Source organism: Rattus norvegicus, chromosome 2 (genome assembly GCF_036323735.1).
Source record: "Rattus norvegicus strain BN/NHsdMcwi chromosome 2, GRCr8, whole genome shotgun sequence".
Taxonomy (NCBI): domain Eukaryota; kingdom Metazoa; phylum Chordata; class Mammalia; order Rodentia; family Muridae; genus Rattus; species Rattus norvegicus.
Window position 1 is genome coordinate 212,584,513 of NC_086020.1, and position 18,180 is coordinate 212,602,692.

The 18,180-nt window shown below is 42.8% G+C and overlaps 1 protein-coding gene and 1 long non-coding RNA gene across 5 annotated transcripts in view; one reads left to right on the plus strand and one right to left on the minus strand.

Annotated features, from left to right (window-relative positions):
- Abcd3 (ATP binding cassette subfamily D member 3) overlaps positions 1–5,867 on the minus strand; it is a 53,589-nt gene extending 47,722 nt beyond the window's left edge. The window contains 1 exon segment of one of the 4 annotated variants that reach the window (NM_012804.2): positions 5,696–5,867. In NM_012804.2, the coding sequence (NP_036936.1) occupies positions 5,696–5,805 (110 nt within the window). In that variant the 5' untranslated portion in view covers positions 5,806–5,867. 4 annotated transcript variants of the gene reach the window in all.
- Positions 5,868–5,990: 123 nt separating this feature from the next.
- LOC108350099 (uncharacterized) lies at positions 5,991–11,674 on the plus strand. Its single transcript, XR_001836889.3, has 2 exons — positions 5,991–6,238; positions 9,154–11,674. It is a non-coding gene; the product is annotated as an uncharacterized LOC108350099 (long non-coding RNA).
- Positions 11,675–18,180: the final 6,506 nt, after the last annotated feature.

Here is an 18,180-nt window from a genome sequence, read left to right on the forward strand (position 1 = left end):
CATGACTCATTTTAAAAAGTAATGTCAATTTGTATAATTTAGAATGTCCACCCCCCTTCCAGCATGATAAAGGCATCCAAAAACTTGCATTTATTAATCCTCTTTCCACAAGTTAGTCCAAAAAAACAAAAATTATACAGTACTATCCGTAAAAACTCACAGGCATGGATCAGTTGTAGAACCCGGTAGCACAAGCAAGGCTCTAGGTTCCATTTCCAGCTACAAGGAAAAATAAATCTTCCACAAACAGTGAAAATACACAACAAGAAAGGGTAAAATAAAATATGATAAAGCCATAAAACTACAATCATAAAGGTCATAAAGAAAAACACAATTATGCCTTAAATGAAAACAGCAAAACATGCAGTTATAACTATGAAGGGCATATAATAAATACAGAGTAAGCAAAAATAAAGCCATGTTTATTATATTTATAGTTATATTAGTAATGTCATTTATCTTTAATATTAATTTCTACTCCTTAACTGTCAAAAGTTCATTTTTAAAAATCGTACGTTAACGCCATCATTTATATTGCTTCTGAACTTACAAATAGAAGGTATAAGAGGTCTAGTTCCCAAAAGGTGAGGGTTAGGGTTATAACAGAAAGCTACTCTTTAAATTAACAGTAGCCATGCCCTAAGAAATCAGCTTCTCACTGCCACAATCACTGAACAGCATTTTCTGAGTACAGTTTGCCAAACCCAATTCCACACACTAGGGCTATACCAATGAATAAAACAGACAAAAATCTCTTCCTTTGTAGAGTTTAGTTACATCCCGTAAGCACAGCCACACAGTAACAAGATACATTAGGTACAGGAACCGCACACTTGGTAATAGTAAGTGCTAGGGAAAAAAGTATAGCCAGGAAGGGAACTCACAAAGGATGCTGTTAAACTGAATGGCCACAGGTCTAACTATCAACGACTGAAAGAGGGGAGGAAGTAAGCAGAGTGACAGCATGGAAACAACATTCCGGGCAGGGAACGACACATACAAGTGCACTGAGACATGGGGCCACCCACAGAGGCTCATGTACCAAAACCTGACTCGTAACTAACTGGACCTCTTTTACCACAGACACACTTCTCACAACCCTCACCTCATCTACACAACTGGGCTCAGCACACAGCTGCTGCTTTTCTAAGGAGCTTTTCTAAGGTATGCTTCCCATAAGCGCCTCCTTTTACTCTAGAAACCTTAGTAAGGCCAGCTGTACAGCTCTACTCAACAGCTCATTCTAAGGGTGTCATTAAGACCCAGTTCCTCACATGGCTTATACATACACAAAACCCTCAGTGAACTTGTAAAAGAAAGGTGAGGCCAGCCCCTACTGATATGAAGAAAAGAGGATTTGGTTGGCAGGAACGTTCCCAAGTGGGAAGGGGGTGCAGGAAGTAACTGCCACATAGGGGGGCATGCAAGCACTGAAGCAGGGCCTGACGTCAGGCCCGAGACTCAGGGTGGGAAAATGCCAAGAAGGTTCCAGGAGTGGGAATATAAGCAATGTCCTGTGTAAAAGAATCCTAAGATACTCACTAAACTGACAGAATCTTTGCTACTAACTGTACTAATCTTTTAACAGAACTTCTCTGTAACAGTTATTTTGGGGATCATACTCAGATGCAGAGAAAGCAACACAGATATGAGACAGGCTCAAAAGACAAGTGAGTGGCATCTAAAATAAAGCAGAAGCAAAGATGTGAGTAAGAGAAATCTGTGCTGCCTGAAACCGTAGAAATATCTGGGGAGGAAACTGTGCCCCACCATTTATAGACTAAGGCTTTAAAGGGACAAAAGATGAAGGTGCACTTGACACGCCCAGCTAGATTACCTCAGGTGAGGCAGAGCACAGCCGCCAAGGCACTTGTATGCACAGTTAAAAGCAACGTGATCATCGCTTAGATCATCAGGAGCAGCTAAATACTTCATGTCAGGGTGACCGTCTCTAGCCCTTTAAGAATGTTAAAGAACTGAAGAACAAAGGAGACAGAAATTACAGATAAGACTGATCACGTGGATGAAGCTGCAAAGCCAGGAACGAGGATAGCCTGCTCAGAGAACAGTGTGGACACCGGCCTATTTGGAACACAGAGTACCAACTGGCAGGCAAGGCCACAATAAGATTAGCCAGGTAAGAGGAGACCAGATGGAGAAAAGCTCTGAAACCTAGGATGAGAAATCTGAACTTTGTTTCACAAGCACTGATGGGAAGGGAAACTGCTTTCTTCCGTCTTCAGTCTTTCAATGGCTTACTTATTTATTATTTAGCATAGTAAAATTCTGCGACAATGTAGACTGGTTCCTTCTCTTTCATTCAGGCCAGATTTCCCATTCTTCAGATCACACTACAGACTCTCGGGTACACTCATGACTTCTATGAAGACGAGGCCTCTATTTGCTTCTTCAACTTCTGCCAACTGTTCTTTAAAAAGTCTTCCACAGCTCTGTATCACTTATCCCCTCTAACGTTTACTGTCTATCCTGGGACATAGCCGATTGAGGGATTTAAATATGACTCAAGGTCTCCCTAACTCAGTGGTAAACTACTTGTCTGGCATGGACAAGGCCCAGTAGGTGTGATCCCAATACAGCAAAAAATAAAAGTTAAGTAAACTAGAAAAATAAGCATGACTCAGTCCACAGCCTCAAGAAATTCAGATTCTGAGGTAAGCAGAAGCCAAGAAAAGAGACCTGTGCAAAACTAAGTAGTGAGTGCTAGAGAAGAGGAATCTTAGTGTCAGAAAAGCAAAGGGTATATATACATCAGTCTGGAGTTAGAAACAGTGGAAAATGCCTATCAGAAAGTTCTTTCCTGAGCTAAGTCTCAAAGAAAAAATAACGGTGGGGAGAAGGGGTTGAGCTGGCACAGAGCGAAATCGGACCCAAAAGAAAGCCAGCCTAATGCACTCAACAGATTACAAGTGCATGGCTGAAGAAGTACAAAACTCAAGCCGAGGTCCAAACCACTACCACAAGTAAGCTAGTATTAAAGTGTCCGCACACTTCACCGTCCTCACTTTTAACATTTCTTATTTAAGTTTCTTTCCCTAACAAGAGCATAAGCGCCTTAAGATGGCTTACTTATTTTAAATGTTATAGATAGATAGATAGATAGATAGACAGACAGACAGACAGACATCTGTCTCCTACAGCATGTAGCACAGAAAATAGCCCTAAACAAACAATTCCTTTTTCGTGATTAAGCGACTTTTGCCCATGAATTACAAGAGTCCATTGCTTAAGGGAGAGTAAAGAGGGAAAAGTTAGCACAACAGTGGTAGGAAATGATTAGAAAGAAATACAAAGGAACTTTCTGGGGAGATAAAAATGTCCCAATTTGTAAGACGGATGTAATACAAGTGTGTCCATTTGTTTGACAAGTGTAACTAAGAATTGCACATTTCAATAAATATGTTTTACTTGTAACGGAGTAGGGATCAAACAAATGGATGGAACAATATGGGTGAAATGAATAGGGGATTATTATTCTATTTACTCCATAGGTATGCAAAATATTTCATAATAAGTGTGTGTGATGTAATAGGGTAATAAAAGTTACATTAATAGAATTTTAAAGTAACAGAATTTTATCTTAATATTTAGAATAATGTTGCAACATAACTTCTGAGTGCTTTACTAGTTATGTCAGCTATCCAATTCCAAGAGAATATACATTCTAAGACAAACTTACTATTCACAGATAATCACTTATCCCATAGGTAAGTACCGAAAGATATTAAAATTAATTAGCTCTGTTACCAAACACACCCAAGGGCCAGGGCAATAGAAGGTCAAAATTTTATAACCTCCAGACTGTGAAACCAAAGATAGGGATTGAAAGATAAGAACATGAAAGTGTACATCTAATATATATATACATATATATATACATTATATGTACTAATATATTTAGATATAAGCCTATATAATATATATTAGTGACTTATGTAAGTTCAATCATTTTATCTCAGTAATTTATGTCTCACATTTATCTGCTCATAATCTGCATCCTCAACCCTCTAAATATTTAAAGATTAGCAACTCTCTTTGGTTCAGTAAACTACCTGTTGCATAATTCTATCTTCAGAAAGTTCACAAAGTTTCTCAAGAAGATCTTTGGAATGGCAGGTGAACAGCTTCAATTACTCAGGAAGATAAATTATATTATACTATCACCTCTATTGCTATTATTTCCCAGTAGATTTGGTTTGAAACTCCCTGTACTCAATAATCTACAGTACTACAACACAACGGAGCTGTTGGTTTGGACTGTGACTGGAAAGAGACGTGAGGGAATTCTGGGTGCCGATAAGATTCTGCTTCTGGATCTGGGCACTGATGATACAGGTTGTCTTTTACTTGCAAAAATCTTGCCAACCTGACATTTATGCTGCATAGTGTTTTCTGTATGTATACAAGTGTCTCAGGAAAAAGGACATTTTTTAAAAATCAGTCAGAGCTGTTAGCAGTCAAGTTCCCTCCCTAGTAAAATGCCTATTCTATGCACTGAAACGCTTCCCTACAAAGACTGTAACTCAAGACAAAGCATCTAACACGTTCTATCAGCATATTCCAAATAACTGATAACTTCTAATCCCAAAGGAGAGTTCAGAAAGGATACAATCTAACAGAAAAATATTTAGACTTAATCAGCCCCACCCAGAACTCTTTGAAAAAAAAAAAAGGTTAGTGTGTGAAGGTGACGCATATTACTATTTTGTAAAGCTGATTTAGGAAGAAAGGGGCCAATGTTGCAGTCAATAGGCAAGTCAAAATAGACAGGACAGAAAATACTTCGTGAAAGGGTACTTGGAGCTCTCTGCTAGTATTTTAGGCCAAATTCTAATAAGGTAGATCAAGCAAATCAAAGGCAGGAGACAATAGTACCTGCCCAGAGGGTTGATGAAATAAAAAGCATAGAAGAATTATTCTAAGATTGAATATTAAATATCCAAAGACTTAGCAAGAATGCTTAGTTAGGAAGTAACCTTTTCTCTTTCGCTCGCTGCAATCAAATGTGCGACAAGAAATAAAATTGTGCCTGTAATCCCAACACCAGAACTCAATTCTCTCCTTTCCCAATCTCCCAGGAGTTCAAAGTAAACTTTGACTTTCTCTCCAGGCAGGTAGCTGTACGCTGTAATTAACAAGTGATCTTCACCTAAAACACACTTTCACCTTTCACCTATAAAGCAGATGGAGGAAACTTTGTCCTGCACACACCACCCAGCCAATTCAACCTTTCCAAATGAGCTGTCAGGGCATCCACTGACCAATTCCGGAAAAGGGCACCGCTTTAGAAAAAATCGTGCCCACTGGATCCAGAAAACCCCCAAGAACGCCCCTGGCCACTATCCACCGCCACTACTCCGGAGTCGAGCAGGCGTAAAATGTCCATCCCGAACGAAACCTTAGCGTTCTGTGGCGATGAGATGGCAAAACCAGAATGCACCCATAAAGTTGACATGCAGGGGGAAGTGGTGAGGGGGCGCAGGGACGCGGCGCGCCCTCCTCCCTCCCGCAGTCTGGGGATAGCGCAGTGGCCGCCAGGCCGAGGGCCGCGGGGCTCGGGGACCGCTGGCTGGGTTCTGCGGGCACCCGCGCAGCTCCGGACCTGGAGAGAAGGGCAAGGCGCGCTCCCGGAGCAGCCGGCTCGGGCCCGGGAAAGCGGCGCGGCCGCGAGCCTCACCCGTGCAGGCCGAGGGCGCGACGCCGCTTGTGGAGCAGGCAGAACAGCAGGAACGCGGCCCCCGCCAGCGAGGAGTTCCGCGCCGTCAAGTACTTGCTGAAGGCCGCCATGGCACCGGCAGGGCGAGCGAGCCGCGGTATAGGGGACGCGCCGGCGACAACCTCAGTGCAGGAACCGCGGGGGAAACTGGGAGGATAGCTCGGCGCCGAGAGAGGGCGGGGCCGGCCGCGCGGGAACGCCCCCTGGCGCGCGCCGCCGCGCCGAGCCCACCCTGGACTTTGGCTTCCCGGACGCGCGCGCGGGCGCGGGGCGATCGAAAGGTCCTTCCCTAGAGGGACGCTCTGCGCACGCGCGGACCCCCACTGACTCGCCGGAAACGCGGCGGGCCAGCGGTGCTGGTCCTAGGCGCGGATCCGAGCTACCCCCGCTTCGGCCTTGGGAGCTCTGCTTGCACAAACCCTAGCTTTCACAAGAACTGGAAGAGCGGGCCAGGCCTGCGCCGCGGACTTAGTGGGCCCTGCCCCTCTGCCATCCCCTGGATGGGTCGGTACCACCCTCTTAAAGAAGCCGAGGGAGGAGGGGAACGGCTCCATCACAGAGCACTAGTATGGTCTACATTTACAACTTAAAGAGTGAAGGGAGACCAGGAAGAGAAAGACTACAATCAGATATCTTATTTCAAGTTGCCTTAGATTTTGGTATCTAGGACTTCTGTAAAATCGGTTGGGGACGATGGATCCACCGCTGTATTAATTTTTTAATAAGAATAATGTAGGGGTTGGGGATTTAGCTCAGCGGTAGAGCGCTTGCCTAGCAAGTGCAAGGCCCTGGGTTCAGTCCCCAGCTCCGAAAAAAAGAAAAAAAAAAAAAAGAATAATGTAGTGGGAAAAAGCTCAGAATGCGTGACAAAAAGGAGTTTTAAGAAAAATTATTCTTTTTGTAGATATGTACAGGGATGGCGATAAAAAATGTATTTCTTTATGTTAGGTCTAGTCAAAGAAAGTTTGAGAAACGCTGTTCTTTGCAAAGGGACATTCAGAAATAACAATTGTGCGTTGTATTAATGCTGGCCTTACTCCCAGAAGCAGACGGGCTTTACAGATTACAGCATTCTTCTCCTGTCCCACCCCTATCATGCAGAAATTGTTATCCCTAGCATTTAGTCCAGTGCATGCACAATAACTTTTTTTTTTTTTTTTTTTTGGTTCTTTTTTTTCGGAGCTGGGGACTGAACCCAGGGCCTTGCGCTTCCTAGGCAAGGGCTCTACCACTGAGCTAAATCCCCAACCCCCACAATAACTTAATGAATGGCTGTTTTCAGTTTAAGAAACTGTAGAGAAGCAAGTGTCTGAAAGGAAGCTTATAAAACCTTACACAATACATAAATGTTGCCTGCCCATAAAAGTAACCAATGAAACAGTGGTGCCCTAGGTGTTTTCTCTGTGTGATTGGTTAAACGGTTATGAGAATGGAAAAAAACAGACACCGACCGTGGTGTGTGCTGTGTACAGGAGCTCAACAATCAGTTAAAAGTCTAAGTTACGCAAAAGTAGAGCCTGTACCAAATCCTCCATATGCCATTCGTATTATCTTCCCATTACCCTGGGAGTCACTGAGGTAATTAGGTATGCCTGGCACAGAGAATACAAGTATGAACAATCAATCCCTTATTCTCCAGAGGCTGGTACAGAAGAAAAACACGAAGAAAAATATGGATGAGTTAAGTGTCAGCATAGAGAAATGAACTAGGTCCTATGAGAATATAATAGAATTTAGAGTTTTGCTAGAACTTTTTATTAACACTTGACCAATAGGATGATTTCAAAGTTACACCCTAAGACCAAAGGAGTCCACTAGCAGATGTGGGGAGTTGGGCGGGCACTATTTCCCTAGTGAGTTGCAATGTAGTATAAAATCATTGGACACTTGGGGGAGAAGAGTTTATAATAATCAAAGAAGGGTTTCTAAAACTGATTGAAAACATCTATTTTTTAAAAAAAAAAAGCAGATTTCAAAACATTCAGAAAAATAAAAGAGAATAATCCACTGACAAAATATTCTACAAAATGCCCTTACTCAAGAAGCGTACAAGATTCTAGGGGGGCAGGAAGAGGAAGAAAGGTGGGTAGGCGAGTAGATTATGCAAGCTATGATGTTTTCGAGTTGTTGATATGCCCATCTGATAAAAACCACTGAGGATTAGTCTAATAACGTCAGCTTCTAGCAAACTGGTACAAAAAGGGACAGCACACAGGAGAAGGCCCTCGTCACCAAGAAAGGATGAAGAAATGTCTACACTGAGAGAAGGAGTATAAAAATCTAAAGGAAGAAGTGCTTGAGAGGCTCAAGGCAAATTGGATCCACTTCTGATATTAACCCTGAGTAGAAAAGTAGACTCCATGTTGTATTTTTTTTTTTTTTGGAAACATGAATTTAAATCAAGGCAGAGAATTGTGTCTATATACCCTGGTCTCTAAATTGAGGCTTGTCTTAGTTAGGGTTTCTATTGCCGTGATGAAACACCATGACCAAAAGGCAAGTTGGGGAAGAAAGAGTTTATTTGATTTATGCTTCCACACCAACTGCTCATCACTGAAGGAAGCCAGGACAAGAACTCAAACAGAGAAGGAACCTGGAGGCATGGGCTGATGCAGAGGTTGTGGATTAGTGTTGCTTACTGGCTTGCTCAGCCTGCTTTCCTGAGACCCAGGACCCAGGACCACCAGCCCAGAAATAACCACACCCACAACGGGCTGGGCCCTCCCCTGTCAATCACTAATTAAGAAAATGCCCTATAGGCCTGCACTTATGGATCTTATGGAGGCCCATAAAAGTAACCAATGAAACAGTGGTGCCCTAGGTGTTTTCTCTGTGTGATTGGTTAAATGATTACGAGAATGGCAAAGACCAGACACCAACCAACCGACCGTGGTGTGTGCTGTGTACAGGTGCTCAGCAATCAGTCAAAAGTCTAAGTTACGTAAAAGTAGAGCCTGTACCAAATATTTTGTTAATTGAAATTCCCTCCTCTCAGAGGACTCTAGCTCATGTCATAAAACTATCCAGCTCAAGACCACGTCTCTGAGTCAAACTAAGGTTGTTCAAATCCTCCAAACAAGAAGGGGATCCACTCTTGGTGACACAGTCTCAGAGCAACAAAGTTTAGGATTTTCGAAGGGAAAATAGTTCTTCAGTTCTACGTCATTTGATAGTCAATCTTCAACTTCACAGTCCATCATACCAAATGAAAAAGAGAAAGCAGGGGTTTATTAAGCAGTCTCCAGGCGACCTGACATTTAAAGAATTTGAGCTACTGCGAACAGGGGAGAGAGGGAGGACACAGGGAGCTGGAGATTGAAGAAACAATCAGGAAAAGAATGAGGCAGCCAACTCTTATGATTGTTGCCCTGAGCTCTGCCTCCTGATGTGCTTGTCTTTGTCTCGCTCCTTTATTCCAGAGCCAGTACAAAGAAGAATCTGATAGTGTGTGACTCTTGACTGGGATCCTCAGATCACGACTTTACCCTTGATCTGCTGGACTGCCTTCTACAGAGAAAGCCAGCTGACATGGAGAATGCTCTGGAAGCCCTAGGGAAGCGGACAGCAGCCTGGCAGTCACTTGAGAAACAGCCTTCTCTCTGTGGTGACACCTTCAGAAAACTACACTCTCGTGAGTGATCCCATCACACAACTCAACTGAGATAGCTTCCAAAGTCCTGACTCACAGATGCTGTGGAGACAATACACGTTTACTGTGTTAAGACGCTAAATTTGGAGTGTGATCTTTTTGCAACTGATTGATTTAGGTCAACCCTATTAAAAAGGAAAAGAACTGGGACATAAGAGATTTAGAGGAAACGGTGGGAAACAAAACAAAGCCGATTGGGGAAGGTGGCTAGGGCTGAGGTTAGAGGAGTGTGGAATGAGAGACAATGTTGAAATGCTTAGTATTGTGGTATTTTGAATTCGCTTGGCCCAGGAAAGGGCGCTATAAGGAGGCATGGCCTTGTTGGAGGAAATATGTCCCTGTGGGGGTGGGCTTTGAGACCCACCTCCTAGCCACATGGGAGACAGTCTTTTCCTGTTTGCCTCTGGAACAAGATGTGGAACTCCCAGCTACTCCAGCACCTTGCCTGTGGACCCTGCTGTGCTTCCCAGCATGACAATAATGGAGTGAACCTCTGAAGCTGTAAGCCAGCTTCAATTAAATGTTATCCTTTACAGGAGTTGCCTTGGCCATTGTGTCTCTTCACAGCAGTGGAAACCCTAAGGCATGTATCGACTTGTGGAAGGCATAAAGTGCCCAGTTAACAAGGTGTGATTTATTCTGCATGCAAGGATAAGTATTAGCTGCATCACGCATGAGTTTGGGGGAAGATTAGTACTTCAGCTTTTATTTAGGGGAGCAGGAAGGGTAGACTGAAGGAGGAAACATCAAGCTAAGGGACCACTTTACACACTCATGTGAAAGGTAATGTGAACTGAGTCAAGGCAGCACCAAGCAAGTTGCAAGAGTGGATTTAATTTGTATAGGAGGTAGGTGATATTGTTAATTAATAGGAAGGAAACTTTTTAATTGACTGTATGAAAGGATAATAATATTCACCCAAAGTCTATGACACAGAAGTGGTGCATAGTTGTTATGAGGGATGAGGTGTAAATGAGCAAACCCCTTACTGCTTTCTCATCACCAAGATATAAACTCCAGGATCCTCCACATCCACAGGAAGCCAGGTTGGGACAGAAGCCCTGGCTACCCTCCCCAACCTCCCACCCCAGGCAATAAGGGGACACTCTGGTCATTTTCTCCCCGGAATGTGTTATTCTTTCTGCCTCAGATTACCAGGCACTCTCTACCTAAACAGGGATGTTAATCCCTGTTTCTAACTCAGTGCACTCTACAAGATAAAACTCTCTTTTCCAGACTCTGGTAGGATACTTTGTGTCATCTCGAACTTCAATTTCAATTTGAGTTTTGACAAAGGTGGTGAAGCCCTCCCCCAACGAAGGCAATGATGTAGAGAGCCTGTTCTCCAAATAGAAAAGGGAAAAAGAAGATGTCTAATTGATATCTCAAGAAGTTATCTCGTGAGTCACCCATTGAGAACACACCTACAAGTAAATAAAACAGCCCTGCCCTCTTGTGATTACCAGTGTGAACAAAGGCAGTCAAAAGGGAAATGCCATAAAGGCTGTGTTGGGTATATAATCAAAATTATATATGAATCTGCAAGAGGGAAAAACTAAGCTAGGGCCTTGCCAGGAAACCAGTTTATGGTGCCAGATGTTTACTGTAATCTTCACATTATTTTCACTCCACCATGCCTGCCCTTGCGTGCTTAGTTCTTTTTGTTTGTGAACTCGGCCAGGTACAGAGGAAAATGACATCAGTCTTGATGCTCTGTCCAGCAACTCAATCGACGCCCAGTCATCTCTCTGTGTGATCCAACCAAACACTCCTTCAAAGCCTCAGTAACGCTCTGCTTGACTAGTTGTTCAGTTCAGTGTCAGCGTTCTCTTTTTGAGGGGCCCAACGGCTGCAGCGAACCACCTGTGACTGGATTCTCCACTGAGCTATGTCAGGTCTCCTCCCTAGACACAGAACTTTCTCACAGTACCCTCCTCGGGCTGAAGTCCTGCTCCTCTCTCTTTGTACGACATGGGTCCACTATCTGGTTCCCACATTCTTCTCCACCATCACCCACCAGAATGGAAAATTGCATCATTGAAAACAGAGACTCATACTCCAGGCTGGCCTTTAACTTCCTAAGTGCTGGAGATGGCCTGGACCCTCTGATCCTCCTGTTCCTAAGTGCTGGGACTGCAGGCTTGCACCACCACGTTTGGTCTATGAAGTGCTGAGGTTTAAAATGGAGTCAAGCACCGAGCTACATCCTCAGCCTCAGGCGTGCAGGGCAGGGGGGTGAGGGTGGGATGGGGAAGCCAGGTGGTTTTAAGTAAAATGTATACAAAGTTCAATAAGCTTTACTATTTTCATTTTTATATTATTTTTGAAACTCTAAAACCACAGTTTTGCCAATACAACTGCATTTTATAGTGATGTATTTTGTGATAAGAAACATAGAGTGATGACATGTGCCTGACAATACATTAACTCATAGTTAATGGGTCATTAAATGTGTTAAAGACCTATTAGTGGTTACTGTCATTAGGGAGAGAAGACAGAACTCCTCAGCAGGGGAAGAGGGCACGGAACATCTGAGGATGAGCATAGTAGCAGGCACTCTCAACGTCTCGTTCTATTCTGATTTAGGAAGAAATCATTTTATCAACCATCTGTAATGGGATCTGATGCCCTCTCTAGGTATGTGTGAAAACAGATCACTCATATACAAAAAAGAAGAAGGAAGGAGGAGGAGGAAGAGGAGGAGATGATGGTGGTAGCAGTGATGGTGGTAGTGATGATGATGGTGGTAGTGGTGATGATGATGATGCAAGGCTGGGAAGATGGCTCAAAGAGTAAAGTTCTTGCTGTACAAGTAGGAGGACCTGAATTTGAATCCCCACACCCGTGTAAAGCAGCACACAGTAGCACACCTATAATCCTGGCCACTCTTACTTCAGGATGAGAGAGAGAGAGACAGGAAATCCATAAACTCACAAGCCAGCTAGCCTGACAGTAGGAAACAGAAAAAAAAAATATATATATATATATATATCCTGCCTCACACTAGGTAGAAGGCAGGGACCAATACCCAAGGTTATCCTCTAACCTACACAGGCATGCCATGGCAAGCCAATGTTCTCTCATATGTACACACACATAAAGATTTTTAAAAGGAAGAAGTAGAGCTGGGTAAGGTATCTCATGCCCACAGTTCTAGCCACTCGGTGGGATGAGACAATAGAATAGCTTGAGCCAGGAATCTTGCTAGCTTAGGCAAAACCGTGTGACTTTCAACTCAAAACATAAAAACAAACAGAAAGAAGAAGACGCAAACGTCTTAGCCACTGCGCAACATGCCCATCCCGTACAAATATTTGTTCTCTCTGGCCCTTGACCTCCTCGTCCCCTCCAGTCACATGGGTCACTTACTCAGCAGTCCAGGCTCTGCCAACCTATGCATTCTGATCCAATAGCTTCAAACGTGATCTTCTGTCCCATCCCAAAACTGTTTATCTTTTCCTCGTTTAAGTCAGTCAGTTCTGTGTGTTTTCTCTGTCTTTTCCTATCCTCACATCAAGATAGAAATCCACTCCACTACTCTACAAAGCCATTATAGCTCTTGTATGAGTACTAAGTACAAGTACCACACTCACATATTTACTTGACTTTTGTTTCCCCCAAATAGTGAATCCCTTCAGGGAAAGGGCTGCAAGGTCTTTTCCCTCCAACAGAGGGTCAAATAGTAACTATGCTAGGCCGTCTGAGCCAGAGAACCTGTCTGCTGCAGCCTCTCGGCTCTTTCAGTGAACAATGAAAGTAAACAAGAGCAGCAATGCACACGAGCAGCCTGTGTTACGATAAAACTTGATTATTAAAAAAACTCGAATTCAATAATGGTTGTCATGTGCGATGAAAGATTGTTTTTCCAATGACTGCTGTTTTAAGTTGATTGAAAAATGCAAAAAGAGCTGGATGTGGTGGTCCACTCAGGAGGTGGTGGCAGGAGGGTCAAGAGTTCAAGGCCAGCCTTGGGTACATACACAACAATAATAAATTCAAGGCCATAGCTAGTTCAAAACCTGCTTGGGATATGAGACCCTTTCTTGGAAATGGAAGGAGGAGGGAGGAAGGAGAACTGCAAAATGATTCTTAGCTTACAGGCTGTATAAACACAGGAGGTGAGGCCGGATTTCACCGAACAGCAGTAATTTGCTATTTCTTTAGGGACATGAATGAACTGAATAGAAAACGGCTGTCAGGGGGTTGGGGATTTAGCTCAATGGTAGAGCGCTTGCCTAGCAAACGCAAGGCCCTGGGTTCGGTCCCCAGCTCCGGAAAAAAAAAACAAAAAAACAAAAAACAAAAACCCAGAAAACGGCTGTCAGGAGCAACCATTGACCTAGATTTCTTTTGTTTTCAGCCTTGCTACATGTTAATTTCACAGACTGGGTAATGTCGGGGAAGATATGTCTCTCTGCTTGTTTCCTCATCAGTAAAATACTTCCCAACTCAAAGGGTTGTCCCTAGGATTAATGCTTGAGTCTGTGACAGGCGAGCGGTGTTTGGCACACAGAAAGCCCTATAAATTGCAGCAAGAATTAATGCTTTGATAATTCCTTGCCCCAGGTTAGAAACTCAATGTATTCCTGTATATTATAAAGTGTTGAGAGGAACTGTCCAGTAAGCAATTGCTTAAGAGAAAAAAAACAACACACAAAAAGAAAGATAACTGAAGGCATAAAGAATGTGGGATGAGGGGTTGGGGATTTAGCTCAGTGGTAGAGCGCTTGCCTAGGAAGCGCAAGGCCCTGGGTTCGATCCCCAGCTCCGATAAAAAGAACCAAAAAAAAAAAAAAAGAATGTGGGATGACTGGAGGGGTGGCTTAGTGGTTAAAAAGCACTTGCTGTTTATACAGAGGACCAGAATTCAGTTCCCAGCACCATCTGTAACTCCAATTCCTGGGGATCTGATGCCCTCTTCTGGCTTCTATTGACACTACACACAGGTGGTGCACACACAAACATGCAGGCAAAAAAAAAAAAAACCACTCAAAATATGTGAGATGAGTTATTTAGAGTCAAGGAAGATAATCTTTAATGTGACCTGATTTTATATTAATTTTCAAAATATTAGTTTCTCCCATTTCCTTATATTGTTTGTAATGCTATCCTGGATTCCCATTTTTCCAACCTACTGATCTAACCTGGCCACCCTTTCTGCCTCTCAGAAAGTACCTCTCACTGGGTACTTTCTGTTCCAAACACACCCATGCTTCAAGCAGTCCACACCATTTTATGTCTTTTCTCATGTGACTAACTGTGCCTGCAAGGTCCTTCTCTCAGATCTGCTGTCTGAATCTTACTATCAGAGAAGAGTGAGATTCTCAAAGCATGAATCAGAGCACATATTTTCTGCTTAAATCCTTTCTATGGTTGTCTTAGTGAGGGTTTCCATTGCTGTAAAGAGATACCATGACCAAGGCAACACTTATAAAGGACAACATTTAATTGGAGCAGGCTTATAGGTTCAGAGGTTCAGTCCATCAAGCTGGGAAGAATGGCAGCATCCAGGCAGTCATGGTGCAGGAGGAGCTGAGAATTCTACATCTTAATCAGAAGGCAGCTAGGAGAAGACTACTGCTTTCCAGGCAGCTAGGAGGAGGGTCTCAAAGCTCATCCACCCACACAGTGGCATACCTACTCCAACAAGGCCACACCTCCTAATAGTGTCACTCCCTGGCCTAGAATTTCAAACCACCACCCTGAATTAGACGAAAGTTCAGCTTCTTACCAAGCCTCCAAGGGCTTTCCTAGTGTGGTGCCACGCACCCCTCACTGGCTATCCTTATTGGCACGTTTTATCTTCCTACTGTTTCAAATGTGTTCATCTGCTCATGCCTTGGGAACTGAATAAGTTAATATTTGTAAAGTGTTTAAGAGAGAACTCGACACATGTTACATATGTATAGTTTCAGATTTATATTTTCCTGGGGTTCTTTTGTCTGGAAAATGCTGACTTAATATAAACCTTTATATAAAACATCTGCTAACCTCTGCCCTAGAAAATCAGTGATAACATCACCTAAACTAACCAACAAGTTATAAAAAGTAGTAGGATATAAAATGAATGTGCAAAAAAGGTATATATATAACAAGTTTAAAAGTCCAAGAGATGGCCAACCCCCATTTTCAATAACAATTGTTTTTTAAAAAAACTGACAACAAATGTTCAAAATCTATCTGAAAAATAAATATAAAATATTCTGGAAAGACACAAAAGGAGACTTAACTATTAGCAGACTGATTTTGTCCCTAGCTAGAATATTTCAATATCATTCTCCCAATGTTGATTTATAAAGTCAAAGCAACTTTTGGAAGAAATTCAGTGAGCTGCTGGATGTGGTGGCACATGTCTTGAATCTCAGAATATGAGAATTTCCAAGCAGGAGTGTCAGAAGTTCAAGGCTATCCCCTCCCTACCTAGTTAGTTTGAGGCCAGAGTGAGCTACCTGAGACCCTGACTGAATTCCAACACACACACACGTGTGTGCACACACACACACACACACACACACACACACACACACTCATATCCAATAAGCTTTTTTCTTTAATGCATGTGGGAAAAAAGTTGATCATGAGGTCCATATAGGAAAAGAACATTCCAGAATAAAAGGGAAGAATTAGTTCTATCAGTAAAACACAATGAAGAGCCTTTATAGCTAGTATAAGAATAGACAGCCCAGTGGCCTAGAATAGAAAGACTAGAAATGCAGTAAAATGATATAAATACTTAATGTATATAAAGTTAATGTGTATATCTTATAGTTTAAGCAAAGATAACTGCTTTAACTGTTGAGGCAGCTGGGTAACCATTTGAAAAGGAAAAATATCTATTCCTTACAACATTGTAGATAAAGGGCTAAAATTCCTAATTTTTTTTTCTTTTTCTTTTTTTTTCGGAGCTGGGGACCAAACCCAGGGCCTTGTGCTTGCTAGGCAAGAGCTCTACCATTGAGCTAAATCCCCAACCCCAACATTCCTAATTTTTAATATAACTTATTCTTATTTTATATACATTGGTGATTTAACTGCATGTATGTCTATGTGAGGGTGTCACACGTCATAGAACAGGAGTAACAGATGGTTGTGAGCTGCCGTGTAGGTGCAGGGCCCTCTGGGAGAGCAGCCAGTGCTCTTAGCCACTGAGCCATCTGTCCAGCTCATAACATCGCTGATTTTAAAAGAACTTTAAACTTAAGTAAAAAGACAAAAACTTTTACAGAAAAAAAAAGTTCAAATTACAAGAACAATTTACCAAAATCCCAAAGGCATTAAAACTATCTTTATACAAGTTGAAAGATATTCATTTTCCCTTGTGATAAACTGTAAATTATGTAAAACATGTAAAAATAAAGTCAGCCTCTACTGCAGCTCATTTTGTACACATAACATTGGCAAAAATTTGAAAACGTATTAGCATTACTTTTAAACATTGTCGGTGTGGCTGGGGGACAAATAAAAGTAGTTGGGCAATATGTATTCAAATACAGCTCAAATGAGTATCACCTATGTAGGGCAGATGGTTATCTCGGGCCCTGACCTGAGACATATACTCTTGGGTAAATGGTGGTATTGCTCTGTTGTTTGTGTTTATGTCTGCTTTTTGTACATGTGAGGTTGTGTTACCTGAACTATTTGAATAAATAGAAGGGCATGCTGTATTTGTCAAAACTGCCAACATCATAAAAGACAGAGAAAAGCTACGGAAGTGTCTCAGGTTAAGATAAACCAAAGAGAGGTGACAGTTCAAATAAAGGTTGACTCTATACTGGAGTTTGATTTGAAATGAGCATGAGGACCTTATTGAGTCAATGGCAACAGAATTGAAATACTACTGGTAGACCAAAGTAGTATATCTACATTAAATTTGCTAAAATTGGTATATACTGTAGTTGTATTATAAGATATTCATATTCTAATTAAATATACCCTGAACTATCCAGGTATAAAGGAGCCATAATTTAAGAGTAATGGACTAGCTGGTGCTGATCCCGGCCCACAGCTCCCTGCTCCCAAACCCCATGGGAGAGAGAGCAGATCGCCCAGAAGTGTGAGCATCCCTAAGACTGCAGGGCAGGAGAGACCGCCACTTCTGCCCACCTTTGCCCACATCCTTGGCCCAAGAGGAAATTGTATAGTGCTTCTGGGCGCAGGAAGATGGCAGCAGTCAAGCTGGTGGAGCCCTGTGGCCCAGACTGCACCCGGATCTGCCCAGATTTGAAAGGACCCCGTCAAACAGCTCGCTGCACCCAAATCCCATGGGAGGGAGAGCTAGACCTTCAGAGGGGCAGACACGCCTGGGAAAGGAGAGGAGACTACACTCTGGCCACATTTTTGACTCCAGAGGAAAACACCCAGCGCCATCTGGGCTCCCTGTGCACAGGTACCTAGTTGAAGTAGGGGCAGGCCCTTCCGGTTCCCGCCCACAGGGACAGCTGAAAGCCAGTGGACAGGAACGACTACACATCTGAGAGCAGAACACTCTGTTCCCATAACTGGCTGAAAGAAAACAGGAAAACAGGTCCACAGCACTCCTAACACGCAGGCCTATAGGAAGGTCAAGCCACTGTCAGAAACAGCAAAACAAGTAAAACACCAGAGACAACCTGATGGCGAGAGGCAAGCACAGGAACCCAAGCAACAGAAACCAAGACTATATGGCATCATCAGAGCCCAATTCTCCCACCAAAGCAAACACTGAATATCCAAACACACCAGAAAAGCAAGATCTAGATTTAAAATCACATTTGATCATGATGATGGAGGACTTTAAGAAAGATATAAAGAACTCCCT